Source organism: Emys orbicularis, chromosome 3, assembly GCF_028017835.1.
Source record: "Emys orbicularis isolate rEmyOrb1 chromosome 3, rEmyOrb1.hap1, whole genome shotgun sequence".
NCBI classification, from domain to species: Eukaryota; Metazoa; Chordata; order Testudines; family Emydidae; genus Emys; species Emys orbicularis.
In genome coordinates, this window is record NC_088685.1 from 149,436,002 (window position 1) to 149,458,668 (window position 22,667).

Genomic DNA, 22,667 nt, shown 5'->3' on the forward strand with positions numbered 1-22,667 from the left:
TGTTAGTTTTTGTGTCTGTGTGTGCTAGTTGCTCTTCCTATTCTTTTTTTGGCCTTCCTGATTATACTTTTACACCTGACTTGCCAGAGTTTATGCTTTCTTCTCAAGTTATTGGTCAGGTAAGTAACATTTCCTTTGTTCATGCTGTTAGTTTCTTTATTTAATAGCATAACTCATGGATATGTTTTTTCTTTTCCGAACTATTCTGGAGGATTATGGTAGAATGAAACACTACAAAGTATACCAGTGATTTGACATTCCATGTGAGGGATTTCCTAGTAACAATTTTGTTTTCAGATACAGTAAAATAATGCAAGTAAATCCTATTAACTGAAATCAAATTGGTTAGGAGAACTGTTAATGAACCATTTTAAGATTACGTAGTAAAGTGTGTATCAAGTCAGGAAATATGAAAATTAAGATTCTTATATTTTTTAACCAGCCTATATTGCATATTTATTTGCTGACTACTTCTAATATATATGTTTCTATGTGAAAATCAGTTCAGATTAAGAGGTTTCGTGTTGGATAAGCTAAATTACTCATTAAAGATCAGAAATTTTCTAAAAAAGATAACTGTTTTGAGGGGAATAATCTATTTGTTTTTAACCAAGAACTGAATGTTTGTGGTGTTATGACCCATCGCTGGTGGTAGAATGCAAATAAGAAAAGTTAAGACTTGTATCCACCCAATGGAAATTCCACAGAAATTATTCAGGAATGCAAGTTTAGTTGACATAATGCTTTTCTCATAAAACATTTTACAGTAAATGTACTTTAAACAAAAGCTTCCTCGTAGCATAAACAACTTTTGAAATCTCTTTTCAGGTTGGGCCAACAGCTACACAAGCTATGCAAGAATTTCTTACTCGATTACAAGTGCACCTTTCTTCAACTTGTCCTCAGATGTTCAGTGAATTTTTATTAAAGTTAATACATATACTTTCAACAGAGAGGTAAAAATTGAGTTTTATCCTTAATACTCAAGTTAATTTTTTTTTACTTCCAGAAATAGCTGTAGGCTCTGTCTATAATACAAATAAGTGTTTCTGTAACTAGGATGTGACACTTTCATGTTCACCCCATTGCAACACTGTGTGTGTGTGTGTGTGTGTGTGTGTGTGTGTGTCATGGCTGAAAAGATTTTGCACATCTACACATACTATACTGCCTAACCATATTTAAATGAGTTAATTTTGGGGTATTCTTAGCAGTACCTATGTGGTACCTCCATCGGGGTTAGAATGCCTGAAGTACATGCCCACAAATTTGCACTGGCAGCAAGTGGAACAGTGGACTCAGGACTCTCCACAAGTCCTTGCTTGAGGGACTGCAAATAGGAAGACTATATTGAGTGTTAGATGATTGGATGACATTGCCTCCTCCTGGAGTTGATTGGGGAACTTGTTCTTTGTTGGAGCAACATCTAAAGCAGGGGTAGGCAACCTATGGCACGCGAGCTGATTTTCAGTGGCACTCACACGGCCTGGGTCCTGGCCACCGGTCCAGGGGGCTCTGCATTTTAATTTAATTTTAAATGAAGCTTCTTAAACATTTTACAAAACTTGTTTACTTTACATACAACAATAGTTCAGTTATATATTATAGACTTCTAGAAAGAGACCTTCTAAAAACGTTAACATGTATTACTGGCACGTGAAACCTTAAATTAGAGTGAAGAAATGAAGACTCGGCACACCACTTCTGAAAGGTTGCCAACCCCTGATCTAAAGTGATGCTGATTTGGGAGGCCTGCCAACAAACCCCCTAATTTTTCATTAGCCAGAGGAAGCTCTGCTGGGGGACTCTAGTCTAAGGGGATAAAAGAATCTGGAGTGTGGCATGAGGAGTGGGTTAAGAGGATTGCTGATAGATTCTGAAAGTATTTCACATGGATTGGTAAAGGAGGCTAGAATGGGATTTACGAAGCATGGTTTCATATAATATCCTTGCCATCAACTGCTGCTATTTGTCCTTCAAAAAATGTTATTAAACATGCATGTTTTAAGGTCTTCAGCATTACCAATATAAATTAATATATACTTAATTCTCATATCTCTAAAAATGTTTTCAAATAGTCCATATATTAATGAATGCTAAACACTCCCTATATCTTCCCCAGTAACCATTGAAAAAATTTAGAAAGAAAACCTTACTGTAATGGTTATTTTTAAATATAGATCATTGTAGAATAGATCTCATCACCAAATAACAGTATTTGTTGTTTAAACTGGTAACTAATTCCTTTCCAATATATTTGTTTTTTTAGCCCACAGACTTTTTAGCCAAAGTCAAAAGATCATATTGACTTTATTCAGATCAAAAATATAATCAGTTGATCAGAGTGGAAAATTAAGTAGTAACTTGCTATTGCCAAGATGTAAAAGGTTGAATTCCTCATTTAATTGTTTAAATTCTGTTGTTAAAGACTTAATTCTTCCCTGCTACTGCAAGTATTTTACTGTATGTCAGTCTTATGATGCCACTTACTGGGATGCAAAGATTTGAGAAACCCCCACCCCTATTTTATAAGCCTAATTTTGACCACCTTGAAGTTTTCTTTGCTTCCTGGCCTCAGCAGCATGGATTGGTTACCTCTAAATAAAATAATATATGGAGATATACCTATCTCATAGAACTGGAAGGGACCCTGAAAGATCATCGAGTCCAGTCCTCTGCCTTCACTAGCAGGACCAAGTACTGATTTTGCCCCAGATCCCTAAGTGGCCCCTTCAAGGATCGAACTCACAACCCTGGGTTTAGCAGGCCAATGCTCAAACCACTGACCAATTTCCCCCTCCTCCCCCCCCCCTGCTTTCCTGCTCTCTCCTTCCTTCTGCCTATGCATCTTTGTCTCTCTCTGTGGTATGGGCACACAGGAAAACAGAGGAGGTAAGAAAAGGAAAAAAAGAACAAGTGCCGAAAGAGGAACGCCAAGGGCTCTGCTTCACAGGCAGGAGAGAGTGAAAGGCAGAGTACTAAGTTCTGCGACAGCACTTCATCCTTTTAGGTGTATGGGATTCCTTGGCCAGAAGATACCATTCAATCAGACACTATTCTAACCTCTCATGGGGACACCAGGATGCCCAAATGTATGTCGTCTTTAAGCAGGGAGTGGCAGTTTCAGTGGAGCACAGGAGGTCCTAGCAGTCTACCTACCTTACTGCTATCTGAACTGTGCCACAGCTTGGCACTTGCTCTCTGGCTTTTCCAGTTCTTCAGCAATTTCTCTGCCTTTGCAAGGTCCAGGAGCTCTTGGATCTGGATGTCTCTCAAATGGTCCCAGTTTTAGTAAGTCTCACTTTAGCAGGCATTCCTTCTGTTTCTCCATTGTGTAGACACCTATCAGCCTCTCTGTCCCACAAACAATACCTTTCAGCCTGCTTTTCTTTCAGCTCCTGGAGAAATTTTTGTCTCTCCAGCCTCTGTGTGGTGCTCCTTCATCCTCCTGTAGTTCCACCCACAATATGAAGAACAGATTTATTATCTCTTGGTCTGATACTAGAGAGCTTAGTCTTCACCCCACCTACAAGCAGGAAACAATCTCTCATCTCTCCAAAGACCCATTGCCTGAGCAGTTTGGCTGCTTGTTCAGCTTAGCCATGTTCTCTCAGGGTGCCTAGGCCTGAGGCTTCTCTGCTGGCCCCTGGTAAGCCCTGCTCTTACAGGTACTTTTCTAGCTCCTTTCCTACACAGGGCTCACAACAATGGTTTTTTTTCCCCCCTGGGCTATGTATACATTATGAGTTGGGAGTGCGATTCTTCTGCTTGTGTACACACATTCACACTAGCTCTCATTGAGCTAGTGCAAGTATAAATAGCAGTGTGGCTAGGGTAGCACTGGTAGTGACAGCAGAGGCATGATTGAGCCATGCTGAGTGCACATCTACCATTTTCAGGTGGGTTTGTATTCGCAGATGTCGCTCTCCTATCATATACCCAACACCATATACAAGAAAAACAACTCGACTCAATGCATTCGGCCAGCAAATTGGACTGAAAATCAACTGCAATAAGACCAATATCATGACCTTTAATATTGCCTCACCATCACCAGTACGGATAGAGGATTATGTTCTCACCAATGTAGACACATTCACATACTTGGGCAGCACCATCAGCCAGGATGGTGGAACAAGCCAGGACGTCCGGAACAAAATCAGTAAAGCCAGAAACACCTTCAGGAGCTTAAATACAGTCTGGAAATCATCAAAATACAACATCAAAACCAAACTCAAGATATATCAGTGCTGCGTACTTTCAACACTACTTTATAGTTCAGAATGCTGGGGAATGAAAAAGTATGACATGTCCAAACTGTCTTTATTCCATAAAACCTGCCTAAGAAAAATCCTCCATATCTTTTTGGCCCAGAACAATCTCAAACCAAGATCTGTTGACACAGTGCAGCCAAGAGGATCTGAGCACCATCATTGCCCGGAGGCGATGGAGATGGATCGGTCATGTGCTTCAGTTGGAAACTGGTTCCATCACCAGAGTAGCAATAAGATGAACACCTGAAGGCAAGCAAAAACGAGGTCGCCCGAAAACAACATGGCAAAGAGCTGTGGAAGCCGAGCTGAAAAACCTGGGGTACAGCTGCGGAACCAGTGAAAGACTTGCCAGAAACAGTCAGGAGTGGAGGAGCTTCATCACTGCCCTCAATGCCAGAGGTAATAGGAACATGATGATGAATTGTATTAAGAATGGCTCAGCTGTGCTTCCTTTGCTGCTACCAGTGCCACCACGGCTACACTATTTATACACAAGCAGACGAATCACACCACAAGCTTGTAGTGTAAATGTAGCCCTAGTTAAGCTCAGCTGGAAGCTTTTATAAACATCTTTGGAGTCCATGCTCCCTCAGGCTTTCTTTCAAGATTTGGGTGCACAGATTGTTAGAAGAAAGAGCAGGTTGACCCAGAGGTGGATATGAGTACAGGCTTCTTTATTGTGATACTTGTTCCCCTGGACCCAATTGTCCAGTAAGCACTGAATTAGTTACAGCCCATTCTTTTTGTTTGTTAGTATGTACATGCCTACATCCGTTACAACACCTCAAAACCACCCATTTTGTTAGTAAACCCACCCTATCGTGCACAGCATTACACATATTACACAGGCATTTTACCTTAAAAATATATTTTTTTGCAACAATTTGTTGCCACAAATCTCCCTGGTCATGAGCAATTCTCAGGGGAGGTAGGAAGAGGCCATAAACCAGGACTTTTTATGTAGCTGGGAAAGGAAGGGAGGAGGAGATAACACTGCTTTACCCAAAAGGTACCTTTGAGATCCCCACTTTCTTATGCAGCTGCAACACTTATCAATTCTTACAAGCAACAGGGAAGGGCAAAATATGCCAACTTATTTATTAAACACAGAACTACAGCCTTATGCCTTTGTCCCCTAATGCCATGTTAGCACATTAGCAGCTTCCCAGGTCTCTACTTAACCCATACATATCCCAACACAGATGACTCGGGGTTTAAGCATAAAATTTGAAATCACTACACTCTTTAGCTCCAGAGGTTCAAACCTCAGCCCAGTCTCACTCAGTGTGGAAGTTAAACTGAATATCTTGCAGTTCATTTTGTCTGGGTCTCTCAGATGACATGTAAAACTAAGGACCTGGCTTTACATATAGGGTACCCCTACACAGCCCCTGGGGTGTGATTTACAGCTTGGGTATACGTACCCACACTAGCTTTAATCTAGGTAGCTCACTAACGACAGAAACTTAAAGCTGCAGTGGCACAGGCTGAACAAGCAAGTGTACACCCAGTGGGGTCAGGCAGGCTTGTGAAGCCTGCACTGAAGCTTGCTGCACCGCATCTTAAGTTCTGTGCTTAGCAAGCTAGTAAGATTCAAGCTAGTACAGGTATATCTACATAAGCTGCAAATCACATGCTTGGCTGCAGTGCAGACATACCTAGTGTTCTTTAAGTACCTATTCCTTTGCACTAGCTCTGTGGTCTTAGCCTCCCTTCGCTAACCTGTAATCTGCAGGAACCCACAGCTTCTGTTTTTCTCTGGATGGGGTTAGTCTCTTCTACCTCCTGAGTGATTTTTTTCCCTTGGTTTTCCCTGCTGTTGGCTAGGGAGCTCAGGCTTTCTATTGGTTCATTAGAAACTTCGCTTTTGTCTCAGCCTTGCATAGGGGATTCTTCCCTAGTGGCAGGTTTACCTCTAATTTTCTTTATACTGCACTCCCTCTCTCAGCAAAGAGATTTCTGCAGTGCTCTCAGTGGCCTGCCTGCCATAGTACTCCCATTTTAGCTTCTGTCTCAGGGGTTTCCCTTGTTTCAACACCATGGAGACCTCTCAGGGCCCTTTAACTCTCTTGGTGCTTTTCAATGCCTGCTGGTCTAGCTTCTGAACAAAGAGCCTGGTCTTGCATATTCTAGCTCCTTTCTACCCTCTGGTGCCAAGTTCATTTCAGTTTTAGAAGTGCTCTGATCCCTCTGCACCCACTAGAACCTGCTACAGTTTGTCAGTGGGAATATGATACTGAGGAGAGATCATAAATGAACCACCTTCCTATTCAGAACGACTGGATTCTGTAAACTCTCAATTGCTGGCCACCTTCAGGGTTGGTTTCCTACAGTCAGAATCTGGGGTACATAGTTTTGGGAGAACACCTAAAGTTCTGTACCAGTAATGGGGTACTCTTGTTGACCCTAAACCTCCCTTTTAGTATTTTCCAGGGCAAATCTAGAGAATTGGAGACCTACATGCTTTTATTTGTGATGCATCTTCTCTACTAGCTATGGAAAATGTCTGTATAAGACTTTGCATTTTCACTGTGACTTGGAGGCTCAGAGAGAACTCTTCTATTGTTAGTTAGGCATCACAATGAGACTGTGAGCTAGGAAAGTATCGGCTCCATTTTGCAGATGAGGAGGCGGTGTGCTGAGAAGTCGTGTGACTGAGATTTGTTTCTTTTTTGAGTACGTGTTCCTATAGGTGCACCACTGCAGGATGTGTGTGCGCCTGTGCACTTGCAACTGGAGATTATATATAGCAGTGTCTGTGGACCCCCACTTGCATAGAGCAGTGCCTCATGCTCCCAGGTGAGGGCCTATAAAGAGGCATGGGCCCACCACCACTCTAGTTCCTTCTCAGCTGCCTGCGGCTTGAGATGAAGCAACTGTGGTGTCCACTGCTTTCAGCTTTTCTTATTACCTCCCATGTTCATTTCATTTATTTAGGTTTTTATTTTACCTCATTTTTATTAGTTGGAGCACAGCTTATGTTTGGGGATTCCTCCCCTCTGAACTTGATGCCTTGCTCTTTGTGGTCTATGATACTTCCCTGAGGTATGTTTAAGATTCTGGGGTTCAGGCCTTGCCAGATTTGCCAGAAAACTTTTACTCATAGTGACGGTCACTCTAGCTGTCTTCAATCTCTCAGAGAAACTCCTGTCCCATCAAAGTGTAAAGTCTGCATAGGGTTTAAAAGTAGGTCCCACAAAGGTAAGAGAGGCTAGGCTAAAGCTCCTCTTAATAGAATGCTCCTTAGTTCCGACGGGGTCTGTGTTTGTCCCTCTAGGTCAGTCTCAGGCCGTACCAGTGACTTCAGGTGCAGTTCTAGAGATGAAGCCCTCTAAAAGAAGAGACCACCCCCTTTTCTTAGCAGAGACTCTAGAAAGAGGACTAAGTCACCACACAGAGCTGACTCTTGGGAGTCCTCATGTCCCACAATAGGTACAGCTGAGGCTCCAGCTGGTGCTGGTAGCGAAGCGTCAGTACTGCCTAAGAAGTCCAGTTGGAGAGGTCTTCAGTGAAACAGCACCAGGAGGCCCTTTCCTTGGTAACAATTGATACCTCTAGGCATTGAGATGCATCTAAAACCAGGAACTTGAGGGCTCTAGTAGTGTCATCTGATTAGAGCCATAGAAACGGCTCAGAGTGATACCCAGCTCCTTCTCAGGTACTGTCCTCCTCAGGACATCAGCTCTCTGAGCACACAGCTATCATCTTGTTGGCCTCTCTCGTACCACATGAAGCATCCTGGTTCTGCATCAATCCCTATTCCAGGCCCCAGTATTGCTTCAACAACTTGTGTCTGAACCCTTTCCCACTAGAACAGGATGCACTGATTAACTGATGCACAAAGCTCCCCCCCCCCCCTTTCAACTCAAGGGATAACACATCCTCTGACGAGGTTTCTGTACAAGGCTGTGTCACAGCATCGTACCAGCACATGCCTCTAGGGATGTACCCTGATGAGGACTTTCCAGAGCCCAGCAGATGCCCTAGATTCACTGAACAGCCACTGGCTCCACAAGACTGCTCGCTGGTATTTTATGTTCTCTTGGAACCTGAGGCGACCCAAGATGAGCGAGACCAACCAAACAAAGAAGGGTCAACTTTGGACAAGTTCTCATCTGATGAGATGGTAATGCCACCCTTGCCTTCTTATGCAGACGACTTTAAGGCCTTCCAGGACTTAATGAAGAGTCTAACTGAATCCTTCCACACTGCTTTGGAGGAAGGTCTAGTAGTCTCAGCATTCTCTGGTGGACATTTCACATATCTCCTCCCAGTGTAAGGTCGCCCTACCCATCCATGAGGCACTGTTCTCACCTGCATGATCTCTATGGTAAAAACACCTACCACTATTCCACCCGCTTACAAACACCAGATAAAAAATATAACGTTCTGCCCAAGGGAATGGAGTACTTCTTCTCCCATCCCACCCCTAGTTCCCTGGTGGTAGATATGGTCAACAAAGAGAACTGTCAAGCACGCTCCACACCCTCTCCTTCCGAGAAGGCATCTAAACGCCTTGATCTCCTGGATAAGAAAAGCTATTTGTTGGCTGCTTTTCAATTTTGAGTCACAAATTACTAGGCCTTGAAGGCAAAATATAATTTTTACTACTACTCAGTTTGTTCAATTTATTGAACAACTCCCATGAGACCCCAGGGAACAATTTCAAGCCCGCATTTCAGAAGGTCAGCTGATCACTAGAGCTTCCTTGCAATATGCTCTTGACAACCCCAATGTGGCTTCACAGTCCTTAGCTACTGCAGTAACATCCTGGTTCCAATCTTCTGGCCTCCTGAGGGAGATACAGAACATTGTGAAAGACTTCCCCGTTGAAGGGCTCAAGCTCTTTAGTTTTAACACGGACCCCTCCCTCCACTTCCTTTCAGTCACTGGGAATGTGTGTGCCTGCAACAAACAGAAGTCTTCCGTAAGTCTCAAACAGTATAATGCACCTGATCATTTCAGTTCCACCCACAATGGCTCTACGGAGCACCCCCAAAAAGGGGACCACCATCTTCCCACAACCACCCAGCCTGCACATTTCTCTAAGCAATTGTTTTGACAACTTAGTCAAGGGCCTCAAACAGCCTCTTTCTCTGGATCTTCTGCTGCACCATTCTGCCATCCAACCTCCTTTTGGAGACCACCTATCTCACTTACTACCTGCCTGTGAGCTCATCACCTCAGACAAGTGGTCATTAAGGTGGTCACTATGGGATACTCCATTCATTTCCATTCTCTCCACATATACCCACCTCTGTTCCCCATCCCTCTTCAGGGACCCTTCTCGCATGGGAGGCTGCATCTCAGATGTGTTCAGGCATGGCTAAGGACGTATGTATACCCTGAACAGACTGTCTTTCCAAACAAATCACTGTACCTTCGCAAGTGGAAAGAACCATTAAATGTCTTAGGTGGTGGAAAGAGCCATAAAGGTGGTGACGTGAATCCTATTCTCATGTCTACCACCTTTGGAAATCCTTACCACGGATGTCTCTCTCTTGGATTGCAGTCACATTTACAGGTTGCCAGTCTGTCAAGATAACGTTAGGCAACAGGGAAGCTATGTACTATATAAACCTACATGGGGTAGCAAGATCCCACTCTTTATGTGCAGAATGGCTAAAACTGTGGAAGTGGTGCATCTCCCATCACATAAAAATCTGTGAGATTTACCTACTGGGCCTTCAGAATGCAACGGCGGACTCCCTGAGCAGGAACTTCTATCAGGACTATGAATGGGAGCCCAGGTTCTGACAAGACCCCTATTTGAGACATTAGAGCAAACTTATTGATAACTTCTTTCCTTTAAGATCTTCGTTTATTGTAATGACCGTGGCCAGACAAGTGAGAGAGATTAATTCTCTCCTCCCTTCTGTGTGCTTTCAGTTCTCTTCAGAAGAGTTTATTTTGTTTTTGTCCTGGAATTTTTCTGCAGTTAATACCAAATTCCTCTGGGACAAGTCCAGTATCTTCCCCATCAATGACAAGAGGCTGCCTTTATTGTATGTTGAGCATGTTCTTAAGCTTTATATTTCTCATTTTCAAGAATTTAAAAAGTCAAAAAAATCACTCATGTTTTGAACGTTGCAACAAGAGCAAGGCTGCTGCTGCTGCTGTTGTTAGATGGGTATGAGGCTGCATTCTCATGTGGTCTGGCTGGTAAACCTTGTGTTCTGAGCTTGTCAAATGCCATAGGGCTTGAAGTCTCCACTTCAATGCTCACTTCAAGTGAGGTATTTTTTCCCAGGTATATAAGGTAGCAGGCTTGGCCCTCTCTTTTTACTATCAGCTGGACCTGTTCACTTCTCTGGATGACTCATTTGGCTGCAAGGGCCAGCTAGCAGCACAATAAGGTAAGCTCACCTCCTGAGGTTGCTGCTTCTTAGTGCCATTGCATGTTCTTTTAACCTACCTTTGTAGGATGGGAGAAGAGACTTTGAAAAAGGGAAAATTACTTGCTGGTAATTCCATTTGTTGTCTCCTCTCATTCTTCATCCTGCCTTTCTTTTTAGTGGTTGATGTGCTGCCTCTTGCTTCCTATTTCTCTTGTATTCAATTGCTTTCTGTACAGTTCTGGTAGTTCTTTAATTGGGATGGGCAGGTCCTGACTAGGGCTTATATAATTGGAGGTGAGCTTTTTCAATTCTGCTTCCTCACTTCCCAGTACATGGCACCATAATCCTGTCTGTCCGTTAATCATAGACTGGAAGTAGAGAAGACTGCAACAAGCAAAAGTAATTTTACCTTGGATGATATCTGTAATTTGAAATAGTAGAATGCTGTATAGTAACATTTAAATATATTCATGATGAGAAATAAATGTATTTATTGGCATAACCATTCCAACTTTAATTCACTTTGTTTATACGTTACAGCATGTTACTGTATGCATGCTACATTTGACTTATGTTGAGCACCACACAAACTCAGGGTTGAAATAAAACAGCTTTTGAAAAAGGAGTTGATTCGTCCTCTGATATTAAAGCCTCCTTTAAGTATGTCTTAAATATTTTCAAACAAGAAGTAGGATTTAAATCTCCCAAAACACAGGAAAAGCATGAAAACGGGGGTTCAGATATTTAATAGTTTTCAATATACTTTCAAATATGATTATTGTTCATCAAAGCACTAGACTGATTGTGAAGGAAGTGTTTTTATTTTTAATTCTCTTCTCTTTCGAACTAAAACCTCACTCTGTCTTCTAAATTGCACTCTTAAGACCATATACTGAACACTAATTCACTTTGCTTTCTGTAATGTTGAAAATTACAGACAGATTCAATTCTAAATCAGTAGCTTATTGCTAGTTTTGAAATTTAATTTTTTCTTTTAGCTAAATCAGACTTAAATAATTCAGCTCACATTGGTAAAACTTCAAAAGTAGTAGCACCAAACATCCATTTTTCAGACCTCCAGTAAGAGATTCTAATTTAGGCAGTATTATCTTTCATGTGGCTTATTGGCATGCAAATACTTACTTTGACCTGTTTGTGACAGTCATCAGTGGAATTATTTGATACTTCTTTCCTGTGATGTTGATGCGTAATTACCCAGCCAGACCATTAAGGATTAAAAACCCAGAAAATTTGATGATGGGGAGTAAAGAATCCCTTTTTTTGCCAGAAAACAAGTGGAAATTCACCCAATGGTGATAAAAGATTGGAGGGCTTTCCCCCATAGAAAAACTTTCTTTAAGTTTACAAAATTTTCCACTCAGTAATTTTATCAAAATTGTTGATGCCAGCATTTCAAAAATATCTCTAAGGTAACTACATGGCCAAAGAAACAGTAGTTCCCAGACTCTTTCAATGGGGGACGTGTTTACCTTCCTGATGATATCAGCACAGTGTAGAAGGGAGACTTCCCAGAAACAGCATGATGTGCCCCATGTGATTATAAAAATTGCTATGAAAAATAAATGCCTATCCCCTCTGTCAGAGGAGCAGAAAATTACCTGTGTGCTTTCAACATACATTTTTGAAAATTGCTAGGTTTTCAGAGTATATTGGTTAGTGAAATACAGTAAGTCCTTTGAAGAGGACTACCTTTTTAAAGATATATAAACTGTTGTCACCTATCAGTTAAATATATTCTGTTTGATTCTCTCTTTTAGGGGTGCTTTCCAAACAGGCCAGGGACCTCTGGATGCACAAGTGAAGCTCTTGGAATTTACCCTGGAACAGAATTTTGAAGTAGTATCAGTTAGCACCATTTCTGCAGTAATTGAGTCTATCACCTTTTTGGTGCACCATTACATTACATGCTCAGACAAAGTGATGTCTCGCAGTGGGTCAGACAGCTCAGTGGGTGCTCGCGCATGTTTTGGAGGGCTCTTTGCCAATATTATCCGCCCAGGTGATGCCAAAGCAGTTTGTGGAGAAATGACAAGGGATCAACTCATGTTTGATTTGTTAAAGCTGGTTAATATCTTAGTGCAGCTGCCACTTTCGAGTAACCGAGAATATAGTGCTCGGGTTCCAGTGGCTAGTAGTACTACAGACAGTGTTTCTGATGAAGAAAAAGTTTCGGGAGGCAAAGATGGCAATGGAAACAGCTCTAATACTCAAGGATCAACTGCATATGTGGCAGACTTGGTGTTAGCCAACCAACAAATTATGAGCCAGATTTTGTCTGCTCTGGGCCAGTGTAACAGCAGTGCTATGGCAATGATAATCGGTATGTATTTGCAAGTAGATAGTATTCATTTAAATAAAAAGCAACGTCTCTTTCAGAATGTTAAGACTTAATTCATTTTCTCCCCATATGAGAAAAATATAATAGTGTAGAGATGAAAGTAGGGAGAGAGTAATACCAAACACACACTTTATTGTGGAATTGGCAGTCTTAACTTTTTGGAAGTTGCTTAAAATGTTTTAATAGAATAGATCAACTTGAATTATGAACAATTGAAACAGCATTATTTCTTGACTTCATCACTGCTTCCAAAAGGTAGAGGGCCATATGGTGGCTTTGGCCCTTGCACAGGGCATAAGAACCATCCCACCTCTCGCATTTCTGTTAGTCTCAGTGAATGCTAACAGTGTGTTCTGACTGACTACCAAGTATATGCAGAGGTCAGATGGTTTTCTAGGAGGTTTACTCCTATTATAAATAGGTAAGCAAGCTGAGTAGTACTGTGAACAGCAGAGCTGCCATTTAGCGAGGGAATAAATTTTGAACTCCTGTGCAACACATACATCTGCACCAGACATTCAGTGAGCTGCGAATATTCTATAATATACATTGATATTGCCCTCTGAAAAGAATCCTAAATACATTTTAGTTGCTTTTGGCTAGATAGAGCCAGCTGTGACCGTTGAACTTCCTGTCCCATTCCCTTGGTTAATTCACCTCCCTTGTAGTGTCTCACCTAACATTAAAGTAAGCTCTCTTGGCCCAAGATCAGTCCTTCCTATATGTGCTATAAAGTGCCTTACACATGTCTGGGCTCTGTAATAATAATTTACACTTCATTGCAAACTTCATTGTTAATTACATGCCAATTCATATTTTGCAGTAGCTATGGGAATACTAATTTAATGGAGATTTAAATAGCATTAGGTTCTGTTAATGCACTCTCTGTTTGTGTAAAACTGGCAGTTTGTCTGCCAAGCCTCAGCATCTTGGCCTTAAACTGTGCGTTTCATCTGTTTTTACTAGGTGCAAGTGGTTTGCATCTCACAAAACATGAAAACTTTCATGGTGGATTAGATGCAATATCAGTTGGAGATGGATTGTTCACTATATTGACAACACTTAGTAAAAAAGCCACTACAGTGCAGGTGATGCTTCAACCAATTCTTACCTACATGGCCTGTGGGTACATGGGAAGACAAGTAAGTTCTCTTAAGTCTATTCAGTTACAGTTTGAAATGTTCTTTTAATAGAAATTTTACAGTCTTGTAGCTGAGACTTCAGTCTGCTTTAAATATTTTCTGAATTAATCCTATAAAAAACCTTTAGATTTCAAAGCCTTTCTAAGAAACATGGAAGTCCTCACAGATAATAGTTCACTCCATAATTGAGTTACCAATGTACATGTAATTTTAATGGTGTTTAGTCTCATTAAAATTGTTTCCAAGTAATTTCACTGCTTTAAGTATGAAATGAATTAGATTCCTTTCAAGTGATACACAGTTGTAGCGACGATACAGCTATTTTCTTGGCTCTTCTTTTCTCCTTCATGGCTCTGCCTCTGTAGACTCCCACTGAAGATGTTGCTTGCAACTGTTGGGGCCATATGCACATGCTGCTTTGGTCTAAGATTCTGGAGAAGAGACTCTGAAATTTCCACTCTTGACTATTTCTCTTTCTGCTAGCCTGTGTTATGGGGAACTCAACATTTTCCCTGTGTGGGGTTGGCATAGGGCTTTTTTGATTGCAGTTAATGCTGGTTATGTAAAGAGTTAAGTTTTATTCGCCAAAGAATACACACATGCCAATCCCATAACTGCTGGATTTATCCATGTTCAAGTCAAAAGTAGATGGAATCCATATGCAAGCTTCTGGCTTTCAAATGCTGGCAGTGAGAGATTTCTCTCATCCCAGTCTACTTCCTGTGCAATAGGAGATCTAGTTCTCTTCTCCCTCTCTTCTTCCCCCCCCCCCCTTTCTTGGTTCACCTGCTTATTTTCTGCCTGCAGTACCCAAGTTCCTGAGGTATTTCAGACTGGTGATTGCAGACCTAGCAGTTCTCCACAGCGGGGTGGCGGGGCAGTGTGTGCGTGGATGTATGCATGCATCACCTCTGTACTTTACAGCTTTGCCCAGGTGGGCCTCCACTTTACCAAAGCATTATAGTGGTATGTCTGAGCCTAATTGCTGATCTGGAGTCCTACAAGGCTGCCTTTCCCTTGACGAATGTGGCCCTGCTCGTGTTTTTGTCATCCCAGGCCTTTTTTGCTCCGTTCTTCTGAGCCTAGCTTGTCCATTTGTGACCAGATCTTGGAGATGTCCTCTGTAACTGGTTCCCTTCCAGTGAAACAGAGGGGTGGGCCAACACCAGCTTCTCAGGGACTGCATCCTTCCCCTGTTTAATGAACTCACACCTATTTAGCTCTCTGTGGGATAAGACTTTCCCCTTCAGGGCACTGGTCATGGTGTCCAGAGCGTCTTAGTTTCCTTGTTTTCTAATCAGGCTTTTAGGTATTCATGTATCTGAATAATGTTCTGGCCTTCAGGCATTAGCCTTTCACCTGGGCTGAGGTGCTCATCCACATCCACCTCCAAAGCTTCCCCTCTTGAATAGATCTTCCTTGGAATCCCCCTTCTCCTGTTGGAAACTGATTCCCCACCACACAGGCTAAAGCATTACAGAATACGCAAGAACAGATATGAAAAATTTGCTTGGGTACTTAAGCAGTATCCCAGCTCAATGAAACAGTTACTTTTATGTAGGGGGGCTTTCATCCATAAATCTAGTGGACAAGCACATAGATAAAATGTTAAAACAGGATTATGAAGTCTCCAACATGTCTTAGAGCTGCTTTCATCTGTCCAGCCACTTTTAAGGCTGCATTCTTCTGGGTTTGCCATGCCTTTGCCTTAGTTGGTACTAAAAGTGAGAACACCAATATGTTGTGAATTCCTTTGAAAGGACTTCAGTTCTCTCTGCATTTTTTTTGTATACTTCAGGTGGCAGTGCTAATTCCATATTGTAGTTGCATTTAATCCAGGATCCCTTCAGTGTAATCATGCTGTTTGAGGAAACCCTAATTACACCTGTACCCCGATATAACGCTGTCCTCGGGAGCCAAAAAATCTTACTGCGTTATAGTTGAAACCGCGTTATATCGAACTTGCTATGATCCACCGGAGTGTGCAGCCCCCCTCTCCCACCAGAGTGCTGCTTTACCGTGTTATATCCGAATTCGTGTTATATCGGCTCGCGTTATATTGGGGTAGAGGTGTATATTTTTCAAGGAAGCTGATGTTGGCAAACTTTTCAGCTGCCTCGTCAGGGAAATGAAATGGCTTTTCTCCATCTTTCCTTTCCCTTAGGGGTTTCAGCGTACCCATTTCATCCCTTTTGGTTCCTCCAGCATTAAGAATACCTTACTGGCTGGCTAGCATTCAAGGCAGAAATCATCAATTTATATCCCTGTCCTCTCAAATTCAGTGAATTGTTGCTGATCTTGATGGCTGCCAGCCCTCTTGAAGGATGGTTGAAATGGTTTCTTTTCCATCTAGACAGGTTCTACTCTGACCAAAAAAAAAAAAGTCATTGGCAGTTGTCTGTTTTGGCTATTCAGTATTTTTAGCCCCATTCTTAACTGAGTAGCTTTCCCTGTTCCTAGGCAAAGAAGATTTTCCCTGAGATGGGGAGCCAGGGGAAGTATATTAATGCTATTTCATGGTAGAAAAGTGAACTGGGCACTTGCGTTAGCTGTTGGGAAGTGCTGTCCTATCTTGGACTTTATCCTCAGTTGGGGGTGGGGAAGAGAGGTCAATTCTATAAAAGAAATAATCAGGTAATAAACTTCCCATTGTGTTTAAATAATCTTGCATGAAATTTAGCTGTGCACTATACATCATGACTAAGTAGTTCATATATTTCTTCTAGGGTTCTCTTGCTACCTGCCAATTATCTGAGCCACTGTTATGGTTCATTCTGAGAGTGTTGGACACCAGTGAAGCACTGAAAGCATTCCATGATATGGGTAAGAGAGCTGGATTTTCCCTCATTAAAATGTGCTTAGTATAACAACGTTAGGTAAGCAAATTTAAGTAGGTCAAATATGCCTTTGCTTTCTTAGTGTTAAGCAGAAATCCTAGCTTTTGGTTTCTTTTAGTTCCATACTTATATTTAATGTACATTTTGACTTGCTTCACTTTACTTAGGAGGTGTTCAACTCATTTGCAACAACATGGTAACCAGTACAAGAGCCATTGTCAACACAGCAAGAAGCATGGTTTCAACTATTATGAAATTTCTTGACTCTGGTCCTAGCAAGGCAACAGATAGCAGTTTGAAAGCAAGAGTGCTAGCTTCTGAGCCTGATAATGCGGAAGGAATCCACAATTTTGCGCCATTAGGTTTGTAATACTTCTTTTTTTGCCTTTAGGAGACACTAGATTGCACTAAGACATACATTTTTAAAAATGTCAGTGAGGTAGGATAGTCCATAAACTTTGTACAAGGCTATTCTTAGAATCTGAATATGCTGATCAAATGATAATGATTTGTCTGCTGGCCTAGCCCAGAAGGTACTCATCCAGAGTCTGAGAACCAACAAGACTGGAGAGTGAAAAAGCCCATTTTGATTAAAATGAGTATATTGGTTTGGGGGGAGGGAGGGTTGCAGATATTGTGGGGAAGTGGCAAAAGATCCCTCCAAATTTGAGTGACGGTATCAGAAGAAACTATTACAAAATAGCTATAAAATTGCAAAAAATAAAATCATTGCGTAGTTGATAGAATGAGAGTCCGTTATGCATCTTCTACTTTAGTGTTTTCAGTAATTACCTTAAGAACAGATATGAACAGTTGTTGTCTTCAAACTCACTCTGCAGAGAGCTTGTAAGTAGCTGAGATCTTGCTCTAACCACATAATATATGCTACAGATCACCTCTACATCTGTTACAAACTGCTCACTGTCAGCAGCAACTTGATGCTAAGTACACATGGTAGTGTTTGGCACTCAAATAACTCTTCCTACTCTATTCTTAAACCAGGCAGAGATAGAAGAGTAATGGTTAGTTCTGCTGGGAGCAGAGAGTGGGGACTTGCAAACCAAGGTTGAAAACTACCTTGCCAGGTTCAAAACCATGCATGTAGCAATCTTAATATTAGTTTCCTGTACTCTTTGAAAGGCCAGGGCAACAACCTTTGTGAAACCCTTTCAATGCCTCTAATGCAAGAGAGAGGGAGGGGAGCTACTTTGAACCATTTGTGACCCTACCAGTAGCTTAAGATGGACACAGAACAGGCTGTAGTATTTGAGGTAGACGTGCAAGACTGCTTTTAAGTCATGTGTACATAGAAATGTTGTGCATGTGTAGTGCTTGAAAACTGCACTTGCATAGGTGAGGTTTCCCTGGCAAGAGGGGGGCATGATAAACATGGAGATTCCAAGCTGGATTCAGCCCAGCACCTTCCCCATTCTCAGCAGCTGGGGTGGGAGCTTGGTATCTAACCGGAACATTGGCCCTGGACTTTGCTAACAGGCTCCTCTCACATCTTTTTATTTTGGCTGTGGCTCTAGTAGGTTTAGGATTTTGGCTAGCATATGTCTTGCATATTTACAAGCAAAATTGCGTTAGTTGTGTGTGCGTATATAAACTCTTTTATACAAGTTATGTACATGTATTTTAATGGAAAGACAACACAAATTAATTTAGTAATTGCAATGATTAAATCAGGTTGCAGTGTTGTAATCTACAACAAATGAATAATAGAAAAATGTTACTCTTTAGTGACTGGTAATTTGAATACTAGTAATCTGAGTTTAGAATGTGGTATTAACAATTAATATAATTGTTGCTTGAAGGTTCAATCACATCAAGCAGTCCTACTGCCCAACCTGCTGAAGTACTACTTCAGGCCACGCCTCCCCACAGAAGAGCTCGATCTGCTGCATGGTCTTACATCTTTCTACCTGAGGAAGCCTGGTGTGACCTCACAATTCACCTTCCTGCTGCAGTGCTGCTAAAAGAGATACACATCCAGCCTCATCTTGCATCCCTTGCAAGTGAGTAGATTTATTAACAATTGTGCTGAACTAAAAAACTTTTAGGATATAATTTTAGAAAAAAATGTTTTCTTTGAACATAAAAAACCTGATTTAAGAACACTAACAAAAGCCCAGCAGTTTATTAGCTTTGCTTTTATTATTGAGAATCAAATGCCATAGAATTTCTTAAGTTTTCTGTATTTTGTGCTGTTTGAATTAAGGGCAGGTCTACACTTAAAAAGCAGCACCGGTGCAGCTGCGCCACTGAAGTGCTTTAGTGAAGATGCTACTACACTGATTGGAGAGCTTCTCAAATAAAAATAAATTAATGGAGATATCCCATCCCCTAGAACTGGAAGGGACCTTGAAAGGTCATCGAGTCCAGCCCCCTGCCTTCACTAGCAGGACCAAGTACGGATTTTGCCCCAGATCCTTAAGTGGCCCCCTCAAGGATTGAACTCACAACCCTGGGTTTAGCAGGCCAATGCGCAAACCACTGAGCTATCCCTCCCCCTCTCCCATTGGCATAGTTAATCCACCTCCGTGAAAGACAGTAGCTATGTCAACGGGAGAAGCCCTACTGTCGACATAGTAAGTGCTGTTTGCACCGCGGATTAGGTCGGTATAACTACAATTTTCCACACCCCACCCTGAGCCATGTAGTTATACAACATAAGTCTGTAGTGTAGACAGAGCCTGAGTGCATGCCTTGCTGCTCTTCTAGTTCTGCCTCCCTTGTCTGATGAGAGTTGGTGTTAAGTAGGAGAGGCCCTTGCATTTCATAAGGAATCAATTTACATATTGCTTGTTTTCTAAGTTTCTGGCCCCAAATGTTAATTCTCCTGATGCCTCAGACTGGTTTCTCTGGAGCATCCTACAGGGCCTATTAAAGCCCTCGTGATGGCTGCTTTATTGTTTGTGATGTTAGACACATTCAGTTTTAATGGATTATAATCACTGACCTGATGACTGTCTCCCCCCTAGGTCCCTAATGTTGCTTCATTTATACTGGCAAAACTGCATTTTTTTGTCAGTATAGCTTATTTGCCCAGTGGGGCTGGAATAAGGTATAGCAGCAGAAGCACAGTTTTGCCAGCATAAGCTTCATACACACTTGTGATTTTTAGAATACAGGTATAGCTATACCAGCAAGGTGTTCCTGGTGTAGACCTAACCTGAATAGGCAGGGCACCCTATGCCTTCTTAATTAGTTTAACGCCCAATCTTTGAAATAAAGTGCACAAATCACACTTTGGATATAGATAAAAATATGAAATTAATGTGAAACTTATGGTCGTATTTTGCCTCTCAGCCTACATGGTTTGTTAATTTTAATGATTCTGAACTCTCTCTTTTAGGCTTTGTCTACACTGCATACCTTACAACAGCGTAGCTGTGCTGCTACAGCCACGTCGTTGTAAAGTATGCTGTGTAGCCCCTCTTTGTGGCCGAGAGAGAGCTCTCCTGGCGACAAAATAAAACCATCCCCAATGAGGGGCAGTAGCTTCATCACAGGGAGAGCATCTCCCGCTGACAAAGCGCTGTCTACACTGATGCTTTTCGTTGTTAAAAGTTTTGTCGTTCAGCAGGGTGGTTTTTTTTTTTCACACTCTTGAGCAACAAAAGTTTCAACGACAGAAGTGCAGTGTAGACATAGCCTAAGTTGGGGGAAATATTCTGATTTGTCAGTTAAAAACTGGGTACTCAAACTGACAAATGTTTTTTAAATAAAGTAGACTATCAATCACAGTTAACCCATGTGATTAACTCAAAACAAACTAACTAGTTTTTTTGTTTTTGTTTTGTTTTTTTGGAGTGTTAATCGCACATCAGGGTGCCGTGCTTGGAGGGGAGAGGGGAGCGTCTCTGTGTACCTCCAGGGCAGGGGTCCCCCTGCTCCACTGCTGCTCCTGGGCCTCCCCTCCCCCAGTGGAGCCACCCCTAGCCAAGCTACTCCACTGCATAGAGGGGGGGGCTGATGTCGGGGGTGCCCATTCACCTCTCAGCGCACTCACACTCTCTCTCACACATGCTTCTCCCCCCCAGCATTCAAAAATATTTAAGTAAATGGTATTCTGTTTAACAGAAGAAGTGAGGTTCTTACCCACGAAAGCTTATGCTCCCAATACTTCTGTTAGTCTTAAAGGTGCCACAGGACCCTCTGTTGCTTTTTACAGATTCAGACTAACATGGCTACCCCTCTGATGTTTAACAGTGTGATTAAAACTGCGATTGACTATTTTTAATTTCTCGATTAATCGTGATTATTTTTTAATCATTTTACAGCCCTAAATAAAATGTTAAACCCTGTTTTCTTTCTCTGAAGCTTGCCCTTCATCAGTATCTGTTGAAGTCAGTGCAGATGGGGTGAATATGTTACCTTTGTCAACTCCTGTTATCACAAGTGGTCTCACGTATATAAAAATCCAGCTTGTAAAAGCTGAAGTGGCCTCAGCAGTTTGCCTTCGACTCCATCGCCCCCGAGATGCTAGCACATTAGGCCTCTCTCAAATTAAATTGTTAGGCCTCACAGCCTTTGGAAACACATCATCTGCAACAGTTAACAATCCGTTCCTTCCTTCTGAAGATCAAGTGTCTAAAACAAGGTATGTTTATCAATAGTTGCAAGAAATGAGGAGAGCTATCCATGCTTTTCATCCTTTCTTTATGAAGCCTTTTATGTCTCTAAGGCAGGAGTCCCAGGTAGTGAACTGAATTCTCAGATTGTCAGCATTTCTCTCTAATCAACATCAATAGTGTCCATTTTAACTCTTTTAGAAAATTTGGGTTTTAACTTAATACAAGACAAGGAGTAAAAATAAATTTAAGAAATTAATTGTATTGCATTTTAAAGTCAACTGGTAATAAGGAATTTACTAACCTTTAGAAAAAAGGATTGATAGTTTCTATTGGAAAATTTAAGCTGCATTAGTGAGACATCATAATAGAATTTTTGGTTTGGTGGAAATTTCAAAAAAAAGGAAAATTTTAATTTTGGGTTGAACTGAAAATGAAATTTTTTGAAATTTTTAGTGAATCAAAGTAAAAATTTTGAGTTGGGTCAAAACAAAACATTTCATTTCTATTTTGATAAAATTTAAGGTATTTTGTCAAAAAGCAGCAGAGGACTAGATTCACAAAACAGCATGGATGACAAGAGTTATGTAACCTTTAGCCCAATACTTAGGGAACTCACCTGGGATGTTGGAAGACTTGGGTTCAGTTCCCCCTCTACCTGATGTGGAGCTTGGGTCTCCCACCTTGCAAGAGAATGCCCCAGCCCCTGGACTAGGAAGTATTCTCTTATGGGTCCATCTCATTCTCTCCTATTGAAGTTGTTCCACTTTTTATAAATAGTCCTTGATTCAAGGGTACTTGAACTTGGATGTCTCATCCTAGGTGAGTGCTCTACCCACCAGGCTATAGAGTTATTCTTACTCTTTCTCTGGCTCGTTGACTATTCATTGTTATGAAGGACTAGGAATTGCCTCGATGATCCCAGGAAACTTGGGATTTTTTTCTAATACAGTTTTGATTTGAATTGGCTTTCAAATTTTAGAGTAACTTAGGTGAAGAAACAGGAAAACTAAATTTAAATTAGATACATAAAGAAGCCTTCCATAAGCAAAGTTCAAAGGATGATTGTTAACTGTGAAGCAATTTTTGTAAATTTAGAAAAGCTAAATATGCTATCCAAATTTTGCTATTACTGTTATC

General features: G+C 41.4%; 1 protein-coding gene across 1 annotated transcript in view; it reads left to right on the forward strand.

Annotated features, from left to right (window-relative positions):
• BIRC6 (baculoviral IAP repeat containing 6) overlaps positions 1-22,667 on the forward strand; it is a 332,211-nt gene that overhangs the window by 148,164 nt on the left and 161,380 nt on the right. Inside the window, exons 45-51 of the mRNA XM_065402120.1 lie at positions 829-956; positions 12,391-12,953; positions 13,938-14,113; positions 16,840-16,936; positions 17,118-17,312; positions 18,768-18,968; positions 21,277-21,556. Coding sequence (XP_065258192.1) covers positions 829-956; positions 12,391-12,953; positions 13,938-14,113; positions 16,840-16,936; positions 17,118-17,312; positions 18,768-18,968; positions 21,277-21,556 — 1,640 coding nt within the window. The remainder of the gene's footprint in view (positions 1-828; positions 957-12,390; positions 12,954-13,937; positions 14,114-16,839; positions 16,937-17,117; positions 17,313-18,767; positions 18,969-21,276; positions 21,557-22,667) is intronic.